This window comes from Primulina huaijiensis, chromosome 13 (genome assembly GCF_012295235.1).
Source record: "Primulina huaijiensis isolate GDHJ02 chromosome 13, ASM1229523v2, whole genome shotgun sequence".
NCBI lineage: Eukaryota > Viridiplantae > Streptophyta > Magnoliopsida > Lamiales > Gesneriaceae > Primulina > Primulina huaijiensis.
Window position 1 is genome coordinate 3,644,458 of NC_133318.1, and position 12,008 is coordinate 3,656,465.

Sequence of the window (12,008 nt, forward strand, 5' to 3'; positions counted from 1 at the left end):
TTCAAAAATTTAATTTAATCAAGGATCATTAAAGCGATTTCATTTAAAAAATTATTAGTACGATGTTTCTGTTAGTCAATGAATGATAATTAATGCACAAACTAACTATTAACAGTAAAAAGCAAAAAAAAAAAAACTTTTTATTATTAATATTTATTATATAATCCGTGACGCACGTGTGTAAAAAAAAGCGTCAGAAAATCTCCCATAAATCCAACCAATTATAACTCGACAACCATTTTGACGAAACCACCAAGGTTTCAGAAAACCACCAATACCCACATCTGAAACCGCTTTCCCACGATTCATCGAAATTACCCCTTTTATAAAGACCCATACTACTGTTTACCATATAGAGTGTTCGAGTGGTTAGCTGCAGACAGCAAATATATATATGTGTATATAGAAATAATCATGTATATATATATATGTGTGTGTGTGTGTGTGTCTGTGTGAGTATATATATTGATTAGATTCTTGTTGGGTTGTTTTGAAAGGGGAATATCAAATCAATTCGAATCAAAAGTGCGAGAAAAATGGGTAGAGGAAGAGTGCAGCTGAAAAGAATAGAGAACAAGATCAACAGGCAAGTCACCTTCTCCAAGAGAAGATCGGGGCTTCTCAAGAAAGCCCATGAAATCTCTGTTCTCTGTGATGCAGATGTGGGATTGATAGTCTTCTCCACTAAAGGAAAGCTCTCTGAATATGCTACTGATTCATGGTATGTTGTCTGTGTTTGTATATATATATATATTTGTATATATACGTGTATATATAACATGTAGCTTTATAATTTCTTGGATCTGTTGTGTTCTTGTTTATGTTTTCTGTACTTTTGTGGCTAGTTAGCTTGTGAAAATCGAATTTTTCGGGGTTTTTTTCTTGGGAAAATATGATTAATATGTATGATAAGAGCTTCTGTATTTTTTTAATTTTTTATTTTTTTTAAAAAAATAATTATCGTACATTGAATTTCTTGAACTTTTCTTCATTGGGAAATGTGATTTTTGAGCTGATTCATTTGTTTCTGTTGATATTTCATGATGATTCTGAATACTTTTGTATTTCTCTTATATATATATATATATATATATATATATATATATATATCAAGAGATAATTGATTGAGTCTCAATCTTCAAATTCTACAAATTTGTAGATATTCATGAACAGTGCAGTTCATACAGTTGTCCATGCAAAATAAATAATTAAAATTTAAATTCCCATTAATTTCTCTGATTTTTTAAACCTTTTTGCCATTCGAAGATTCAAAAATACACATGTTATTTTTCTTTAATTCTCAAAATTATTAGTGAAAAAATTCGATATTCCTATGTTTTATGTATTTAGATTTGTTTATTATTAAAATGAGCAACGGCCCTACTCCTTTTTCCTGTAATTTAGGACAAAAAGGACTTTTAATTTTTTTACAAATGTTAAACGTCGTATTATATATGTATGTAAAATACGATAACCAGAAAAATACTTAAATTATTTTCTTCTTTAATTTAATATTCCCATGGAAAAATAGTCTCTTCTTTTATCGGGTAATTGAAATTTGAGTGAATATACAGTATTAAATGGAAAAATAAGGAAGTCAATTCGGGTGGGTTGGGTCGGGTTAAGCAATAGTACTATTCAAAAATTGCTAAACCCGAACCAGAGCCAACCCGAAAACACTCAATCCGATCCCAAACCCAAATCCGAATCAACCCGATCAACTCGATTTTGAATTTTTTTTAAAGAAAATTAAATAAAATTAAAAACAAATAAATTTTAATTTAAACATATAATAACAAAATCTCCCACATATATATGANTCATTTTTTTCGGGTAAGTTATCGGGTCCAACCCGATCTAACACGAACCCGAAAACTCCAAATCGAAACCTGATTTTTAACGAGTTGAACCGCGTCAGGTTAATGGGTTGTGTCTGATTTTGATACTCTCATGGAAAAAATATCCATTATATTTATAAAACTATTAATATCTTATATTTAATAAATATTATATTATTATACATATCATGAATTCCTATATCTAATTTATTATTACATGCCCTGTTTGGTTAATTCATTGTATATTTTGCAGCATGGAAAGGATCCTCGAACGATATGAGCAATATTCCTATGCTGAAAGAAAACTGACTTTGCCCAACCTTGAATCACCGGTATATAAATACGGTTTGTTAGCTAACGCAGATCGTTCTCACATAGATTAGTTTTCATGTGTTTCGAGAGGGTTGGAAATTAAGGGGTTCAGCCTCTTGTTTTTTGTATGCAAATTTATTTTATATACGAGTATTCGTGGGACTTTTTTTATATATGTTATGTTTATATAAGAGAAAGTTTTCTCGGGTTGTATTCTTGTGAATTTCTTTTATAATCTTTGGTTTTATCGTCGTGAAAATTTGATACGGTGACAAATAGTCGATGAAACTCTCACATCGAGACTAAAACCATTATAAATCTAGCTAGTATCCATTCTTAGGGTTTTTTTTCCAATTATTATTGCTAGTTGTATTTAGCATCTCTAATTCGAACATAACTAATTAAATTTAGTACGGAAAACATACGATTTGTCAGCCAAAAAAAATTTGTTGTAGTAAAAATAAATTTTAAATAGGTAAGCTGGAGTCTTGAATATGCAAAGGTCAAGGCTAGAATGGAGGTTTTGCAAAGAAATCAAAGGTGAGTAAATAAGATTATTTAATTAATTTTGACTAATTATCCATTATATTCTTAGTTATTTTTGAAATATTTAAATAAATAATCAACTTGATATTTGCAGGCACTATATGGGAGAAGACTTGGATTCCCTGCGTCTTAAAGAGCTGCAAACCTTGGAATTTCAGCTCGATACTTCTCTCAAACATATTCGAACTCGCAAGGTATCTCTCAGAAATTTTACGACGAATAACCGATATACATTTCNTCGTGAAATTAATCTTAGATTACCAAATTAAAAGTCCAAGATTTTTCGAAATGAGAGATGAAATTTCCCCTGTGCATTTATGTTTATTTATAAATGTCTGGTGGTAGTATTAAATATTTAAAAAATGAAAATTAACATTTAATTGTCATGTTATTATTAATTTTTCATAGGCAAAAATTAATTAATTAACGATGTTACTAATTAATTTTGAGTCTCTCATGCATGCAGCATCAACTTATGCATGAATCAATTTCTGAGCTTCAGAAAAAGGTGAAAAGCACTCTGATACTTCATGCTAATTTTTATGTAATCTTTTACTATTTCATTGATTATTGATTGTATCTATGTTTATTTTTATATCTTTATGATTAATATTTAAACTTCCGAATTCTATCTTAATTTGGCCAGTTCCAGTGAAATTTTTTATTACGGTAATAATTGCATATGATTTATATGATATATTGTTAAAATTAAATACTAAAATATAACCTATGAATTATTTAAAAAATAATGACAAGGATATTTTACAAATGTATACACAAATATATTATAACGTCTAAGATTTGACGACCGTTTTCATTGTAATAAAACGAAATTTTCCAGCGTGCTTATGTCCTCACTTACACACATCTTAAGAAACTTCTCAGGGGTCACTCATCACAAAATTGCCTATGTCCCCACTTTAACGCACCATACAAAACTTCTCAGGAGATCACCAATTCTAGAATTGTCCTAAGTCAAGGACACTTACCTTTGTGGGTCAACCATATCAGAATTGCCTATGCTCTCACTCATATGTATCCTATAAAACTTTCCTATGAAACTTTCCAGGGGGTTACTCATCCCAGAATTGCCCCAAGTCAAGTACACTTATCTTTAGGGGTCACTCGTCCCATACTTACGCATGTCCTCACTCACACGCACTCTATGAAACTTTCCAGGGGATCATCTATCCAAAAATTGCATATGTCCTCACTCACACGCATCCTAGAAAACTTATCAGGGGGTCACTCATATCAGAATTACCCTAAGTCAAGCACGCTCAACTTTGGAGTTCTTATGTGATTAACTTCCGAAAATAAGATGTATATTCTTATATAAATATTATATATCAAATCTTTTAAGCTCTCCTCAATTGTACATTCATATACCTGAACAATATCGGCTCATTTATGTTCCTTTCGCCTAGAAGTCTGCCAAGACTCGCTTATTATCCATATAACCTCATGACACCAACGATTATCCCCCGCCCTCTTCGGCCCCGTGTATCACACATATATAACCTCATCGATGCTCACATAAGTGTGTACAATAGATGTGCAACATATCAAAACTATAAATATATGTGCGCGCGGGCGCATGCACAATACATTTGCTCCTTTCATGTTTAATATGTTAGAGGATTGTTGAGTCGGTGCAACTTCAACTCCAGGAATTTAGGCATATGTTAAATTAAGATTTTAATTAATGTTAGTTTTGATAGTTGTCTATATTGCCGATTGCTTGTAGTTCATTTGACAGCATGGACTCACATCTGAGACGAGGTTTCGAAGTCGAGAGTCAAATCGTAACAAACCACCCCGCTCCCCAAACTTAAAAAAAAAAATTGTCTATTTGATTTAATTTATCTAAAATAAGAATGATTATAATTTTTAATTTCCTTCGACTCGAGGACTTCTCATTTGTATCGGAATACTTTGTAGATTATATATATTTCTAACTTGGTTTGCATATAATATAATGTTAAACATCCTTCTTTTTGTTGCAGGACAAGGCCCTGCAGGAACAAAACAACTTGCTCGCAAAAAGGGTAACATTTTGCTATGATTTTCAATACAAATATTAGAAAATAGTTTTTTAAAGATTTTGTATAAATATAATTTTCGACACGGGCTGATATCATATCATTTTAAAAATGTGTAAGTTTTTTTAAATTTAAGAATGTTGGTATAAAGAGATGTCAATGGCATTTTATTCTTAGCTGGTTGAGATCATATTGGGATTTTGATTCGAGAATTCTACATTGCTCGGAAAACACGAAAAAATCTTGCATTATATATCATCAGCATTTTGAACATGTATAGTTTTACGAAATCGATAGCACGAGTAGATAAACTAAAGTTTTAGCTGTTTATTACACCTACAGCTGAAAGAGAAGGAAAAAGAACCAGGTGTGACCATAAATCAGTGGGAACAAGTACAAAACCATGAGCTAAACTCGCCGTCTTTCGGCTTAACGCAACCTTTGAGCTCCTTGAATATCAGGTATGCAATATGATTTCATTGAATATTATAGTGGAAAATTAAATGGTGAATCATACGGTCTCTTTTTTAGTGTTTTTCAAGCATAATTATTAGAGGGTATTTCACCAAATTTGTTTATGTGTTCATATACTCCTATAGATTGTTATGCTTTTTTGATTAAAAAAAAAAATAAAAAAGGAAAAATATAATTTTGTTTTTTTGTGTTATCCAATTTCGATTATAGTCTTGTATCTTTTAGTCAGTTTAAAATGAAAATGCTGATGTAACATTTACACATCAACATTATGTCAGAGCTACAAGTGTCTTATAGGTGTCATATCAGTGTCACGTCCGAAAAAAATAAAGATAGGGAACAAAAACTCAAATTTGATAATATAGAAGACAAATATCGCTGAAAGTCAAATATATATAACTAATATTGTTGTTTTCAGGCCATCTCCAAACACCATTTTGGTGCAAAAATTTGCTCCAATGGAGGCTGCGCTTTGCGCCAAATTTGGCGCAAGAGGTAGCCTCTGCGCCAATTTGGCGTAGAGGAACTTTTTTTTTTAAAAATTTTTTTTGTTTTAATTATTATAAATATATATTAATTTTATTATTTATTTTTAAATATAAATATTATTTAAATAATAATAAAATATTTATTTTATTATTATAATAATGAGATATCTAAACATAAAAATTTAAAATAATAATTATTGATTTTTAAATATTTATTTGTTTATGTTAGTTATTAATAATTAAGGAATAATTTGATTTAATGATTTATAAATAATATAACTTAATATAAAGATGTTCACGTCACATTATGAAATTTTTAATTGATCATTTGTGAAATGAATATAGTAATTCAAATTATAAAATTAAATTATAAAGTTAAATATTATTATTTAAATTTATTAATAATATAATATTGATTATATAATATACACATTAGTCATAATTAAAAATATGTTAAATAAAAGATAATAATTAATATATGTAAAATAAAAAGAATATTTCGAGAATATTCTTTTTGGTGTGAGATTTGAAGTAAATGAGTTGGAGATGGATGCTGTATTTGGTGCAGAAATCGCATTATTTTAGTGTAAAATTCGCAACAAAATAGATTTTGTGATAAGAGATGACCTAAAAAAAAAAAAAAAAAAAGAGCTCAGATCTTGCTTATTTAAAGTAAATTTAGCTGCAAAAGGCGAATCAACAGGAAAGTAGATTTTTCCAAGCACTTGAGCAACAAACATTTATTTATACTCGAAATGCTAGTACATATATGCAAACCTTTTCACTATGTATCGTCGATCATTAAAGTATCCAAATTTTTTACGTAGATTTTTATATATGATCTGATGCAGTAAAATTTACCAATCTATGGGAGAGAACACCAGCAATGGAGGCAATGAAGGAACTCCAAACCAACATATTCCATCATCTAATACAGTAATGCCTCAATGGATGATGCCACATTTACATGGTTAACTAAGAAACACCATGCCCAACATTTACAATAATGTTTTTTAAAGAGGTAAATGTGAAATTTAAAAAAAAAAAAATCATAGGAAAAAAGTGTAATGAATTTCTATGAAAATGTACCTCTTTTGCATGTCCATGTAACTTTAGAGTGTGACTAACGCCTTTAATATCACGCGACATGAAGAGATTTCAAATCTTGATTTCAAATCTTTGTTATGTTTTCTTATGAAAAACACATGTAGTGTATAAGTATTCAAGGGGAAACATGTTATGCTACATCCGAGTAACACTCCTTTCTCAATATCCAACTGCGCGCGCTTGAATCATTAAGCTTTGTATGTTTTACGAACCCTATTTGGTGTGTCCTATATCGAGTATATTGTTTTAGTTTCACTTTAGAAAGCTTTCATAAGTTTTAAATCTATGTTTGATGGGAAATATGTAATTACCCAAAATATATGTTTATGTACTACTTACTTAATGCAAAATGGCATTAAGTAAGTATTATGTATATATATATATAATTTAAATATAAGTTTGTTGTTTCAAAATGTATTATGTTAAAAAATTCTTTTATTAGAATTCATAGGACCACCCTAATGAAAATGGAATTAGTTAGTGATAGTCTAATAAGTACGAATGATTTTATCATCAATTTCTTCAAAAATGAATAGACATAATATATTAGGTCTCTTGTGAGACGGTTTCACGAATCTTTATCTGTGAGACAGGTCAACCCTACCGATATTCACAATAAAAAGTAATACTCTTAGCATAAAAAGTTTTATNAATGATAATGTTTCAAAACTATTATTTAATGATTATTAGTGATTTTACATTATCGATATGTATATATTGCACGTTCCTTAAATATATTAGAATTGCGCCTATAAGTTTCATCCTATCGGGTTCGGGTCCATATCAGGTACATGTAGTACCCGACCCATAATTTGAGTTTACTTATATAAGATAAATAAATAAATTGTCTAAACTAAATATTTAAACAACAATTTTTTTTAAAAGCAAATTGACGCGTCTTTTCTGTTTTGAAATTTTGATCTTATTTTGTTTGCATGGATTATTATGTTGGAAGAATGCGTTTATTCTTAAGTATTTCATTTTCAGCCAATAAGTATTTTATAAAATACAGGAAAAATATTATTTAATCAGTGTTTTACAGATTTTTTTTGGAAAAAAAGTTAATTTGGAAGTTTTCTATTTTGGATTTCACACATCAACTTCAATTACAAAGTCCAATGAAGGAGAGGCTATATTTGATTTATTGTATATGTTAAATTTGCATTTAAATGATTAATTTATTGTGATTTATTTTTTAGATTATTATTAATTTTAATTTATTGTGTTTAATTCATTGATCTAATATTAATTTAATGATCTAATATTACCTTTAAAATGGTAATTTATTTATGATTTGTGTATTGTCCAAATTGTCCCGATGTTTAATTTATTGTCTTGAATTGGTGTTTGATTTATTGTGTGTGTTAAATTTTTGTTTAATTATTTAATTTATTATGTTTGATTTATGGGTACATTTTCTTCAAATTCCTAGACTTTACATTCAGTTGTTGTCGGAAAAAATATATGTTTGCATTCCATGATCGTAAAAAAAATATTTTTGCACTCTCTGACCCATATGTTTTTTTTCGAATTAAATTCGGTACAAAAATTTCAATTTATGGTAATAATATATGATTTGGAGCATTAATTATTTTAAATATGATACTCATATATGATTTTTGAGTACTCGAACATGTATACAAGTATTGATATTAATGACACATTTGTCTTTTTTGGATGAAAATAGGTACAAAACATTAGAAATATGATACTAATATATATGATATTTTAGTACCAACTTTTTTAGATATGATACTGATATAAGATTTTTGAAAACCCAAACATGTATTGTAACTTGTAAGTATATATATTAATAAAGTTGTTCAAAATTTATACTCAAAATCTTACATTTTGTAATAGATCTAAACCATTTAATGCACAAATATAATATATTATTACCATATTTTTAATGTTTTGTATCGAGAAAAACATATAGGCTCAGGGAGTACATAAACATTTTTGTGTGGATCAGAAGTGTAAATACATATATTTTCTGACATGAATTGAATGCAAACTTGAGTTTGAGTTGGGGATTTAAATAAAAGTTACCCTCTATGTTTACTTTTTAGACTATTGTTAGTTTTAAGTTTGATTTATTGTATATTTTATACACAATGGTTTTACTCTTTTTTTTAAAAAAAATTTAAGGTAGCGTTTGCAATAGATTATTTCATGTGTTACCACGCTTCAAGCCAATGAAATGTTTAAAAATTGTACATAAAAGCTAGAAAGAAAATGGTGAATCATACGGTCTGTTTTTATTTTGTGCTGTTATATTTCGTGTGCTTGACTATATTTTTTCGTTGTTATGTTATTTTTCGTTTTTTGTCGTTGTTTATCCTATGAGTCAGAAGTGGTCTTCTTTGTCATGTACAGATTTCAGGTTTTGTATTGACTACGATGATGCATTTCAATATTTCTGTCCTTCTATTTTTTAAGTTTTCCCCTCAATAAGTTTTGTTAAGTTGTTAATTGGTGCTTGTAAACTATCTTTATTATTTAAATGGGAAGTTTATATATTCATGTTACTATGTTATGCAAGTTATCTTTTTTGTGTGTGTAATTTCTGATTTGTAGTTATTATATGTGTTATTATGTTATATGAGTTCTTCGAACTATGTTATGTCTTTATGTTTTAAATGTTTATAGGTTCTTCTATTGTTAATCTCTTATGCTAGCTATCTTATCAGTTTATTTTTCCTTTTGAAAAATTTAAATTTTCGTACTGAAATTTAAATCTAAAAATTTAGGGGAAAAATAATCTTTCTCTAATTAAAAACTTCAAATATAATAAATTATATGTTACATGCATTATCTTATCACAAAAAATATGAAACGAGAAACAAATATTTTTTAAAAATAAAATCCCCCGATGTGACTCATTGCCCACAAAAAATTTCATATTGATTTAATATTATTAATTTTTTTAATAAATTTAACTTGGTTTTAATAAAATCCCCCAATGTGACTCATTGCCCCACATTCCATCAGTCGTCATCACCACTAATCTTTAGAGATTCGATTTGTTGTTTTATATTCTCCGTTATCTTTACTAAATTTGATAGCGCCTCAGTCAGTGTTGGATCGTGTTTTCGGCACCAAAGGTGCTTCAAACAAAATATTCTCCATGAGCTGCAGTAGCTCGTGTTCTAAGATTGTATACACCAATGAATTAGATCGAGTTTGGTTTACAAACCAAGCGGAAGTCACTCGAAATAATCATTCGTTAAGGAAACTGATATATTTTATATACTGTGCAACTGAATAACTGAAAAAGGGTAGATTAGTTTTTGCATTAACCAATTCAGTTATGCTAACAACTGAACTGATGAATACCCTTGCTAATCCAGTTAGTTTGAAAACAATAGTTGGTTAGTTAAATCCACAAGATATGTTTATGGATGTTCGGAGACTTCAACTGCACCTACGTCACTCCTTCTACCTCTACGGGTAAGATACACTAGAAGACTTAGATTTATATAACTGATTGTATAAATCTTACACAGCTTAGGACTTACACTACTGCCTAACTGAATTCCTACTCTAGACTGATGGTAGCACCTTCCAGCCAACACTTCTTTAACGTCTATGTGTCAAAGACTACATACACAAGTTTATTGTCTTTGTGCAAAATTGTATTTGAGTGGTGGTGTGTGTGCGAGTGTGTAAGAACTGAACAATGAATACACCAGAAGGGTGTTCTCAAACACTAAGGGAAAATGGCTTCTGTACTAAGCTGATATCTCTTGAATTATTCCCTCGCAACTGAGCGTAATGCTTCTTGAAAGCTGATGAACAATAAGCGTGGCCTTCTTCTTTTTTTTTCACACTCACTCTATTGCTTTGCTGATGATCTTGGCCTGTATTTATAGCAGCAAGATGACCGTATGCCAAGACATAGAGCATGTGACCGTTGCAGCTTGAATGCATTCCTTGGAGTTTGTGTCTCGTATTTTTCCGACATCTCTTCTGGAACAATTTGTCGTTAAGCTTTGCTGCACGGTCCATTATTGTCCTTTGACTAGACAAAAGCATATGTACCTTTGCACACAGCTGGATTCCAATAATGTTGACTGTCTTGTTCCGCAACTGATTGCTCCTGACTGAATTTCTGAACTGGTCTGCAGTTGAAGAGGTGAAATCAGTTGGCTCGTCAGCTGAACTGATTTCACTAGTTCAGTTGAACTGATCAGTTGGGATCTTCATCAGTTGAACACTTCATCAGCTGGCATGTCTTCTGAAATTTTCCTGCTGAACTACCTTTCAGCTGGTTAGTAAGTTGAATTGATTTAAGATACATCAGTTGGATTTGGTTCAGTTCATAAGATCAGTTGGTGCGATCAGTTGGCGTATCTGATAGTCTTCCGTTTGGGCTGTCAACTGATTATTTCAGTTCCAGTTTTCTGCGCACTTAAGGTAGATTATTAGAAACACAATAACAAGTTTTGTTAACATCAAAATCGAGTAAAGATTACGAATATGAAATGTTCCAACAGTCAGTTTATCTATTTTTCCAGCTTGAGTGGGTTTTGTACTTTCACTTGCATATGAATTTGCACTAGAAGTTGAGTTCGATGTTTCTTTGTAAGAAAATTGTGACCCGTAAAATAAACGTGTTGAAAATGACGACGGCCATTGCCAACAATTGCTAAAAAAATTTGTACACGGCAGCCTCAAATTTTGAACATTGAGATACGTATACAAATTTGTTTTGAATCTCGAGCTCCCAAAACACTCGGTGATGGTATGAGTGTGCCTATAAATACCGAAGGCATTGAGGTCCCTAAACACACAATCTCATACAGAAAATACACCATCTAAAGGAGTGTTGAAGTGTTTAGAAGGCTTCAACCGAAAGAAAATCAGAAAACTTACAAATTTCTCGATGGCCGGAGGTAATTCTCGATTAAAGCTTCCGCATATTATATCATGTTTATAAATACGTAGAAACATGATTTTAAGAAAAATATCTAACATTTGGTATCAGAGCAGTTATACCTCTGCCTTGAAAATTTGTTTTCATATCATGAAATTTTGAGAAAAGAATTTTAAGTTTTACGTAAGAAACTTGAAATTTAAAGTTTGGAGATCATAATATTAAGAAACTTACCTGAGAATTTAGTTCTTGGTTCCACCTTTAAAATCTTCCTTGAAGTCTTGAAAATTGGAGAATTTCTAAAAAATTTTGAATGAATTTTCTC

General features: G+C 29.9%; 1 protein-coding gene across 2 annotated transcripts; it reads left to right on the forward strand.

Annotated features, from left to right (window-relative positions):
* The first annotated feature begins 345 nt into the window (after positions 1 to 345).
* On the forward strand, positions 346 to 6,945 carry LOC140991020 (agamous-like MADS-box protein AGL8 homolog). Of its 2 annotated transcripts, XM_073460923.1 has the most exons (8): positions 347 to 721; positions 2,092 to 2,170; positions 2,626 to 2,690; positions 2,791 to 2,890; positions 3,163 to 3,204; positions 4,703 to 4,744; positions 5,081 to 5,199; positions 6,552 to 6,945. In XM_073460923.1, exons 1-8 carry the CDS (start codon positions 537 to 539, stop codon positions 6,673 to 6,675), a joined length of 756 nt encoding a protein of 251 aa, XP_073317024.1. In that variant the 5' UTR covers positions 347 to 536; the 3' UTR covers positions 6,676 to 6,945. The 2 variants fall into 2 exon arrangements, with proteins under 2 accessions (XP_073317025.1, XP_073317024.1); XM_073460924.1 differs by lacking the exon at positions 3,163 to 3,204 and having other exon boundaries at positions 346 to 721.
* The last annotated feature ends 5,063 nt before the right edge of the window (positions 6,946 to 12,008 follow it).

Bases quoted from the DNA above. Each gene is read 5' to 3' on its own strand.
- LOC140991020 (XM_073460923.1), top strand. From the start codon at position 537: ATGGGTAGAGGAAGAGTGCAGCTGAAAAGAATAGAGAACAAGATCAAC. The intron at 2,171-2,625 runs GTATATAAATAC...AATTTTAAATAG, and splicing joins TGCCCAACCTTGAATCACCG to GTAAGCTGGAGTCTTGAATA. The intron at 4,745-5,080 runs GTAACATTTTGC...TTACACCTACAG, and splicing joins ACAACTTGCTCGCAAAAAGG to CTGAAAGAGAAGGAAAAAGA.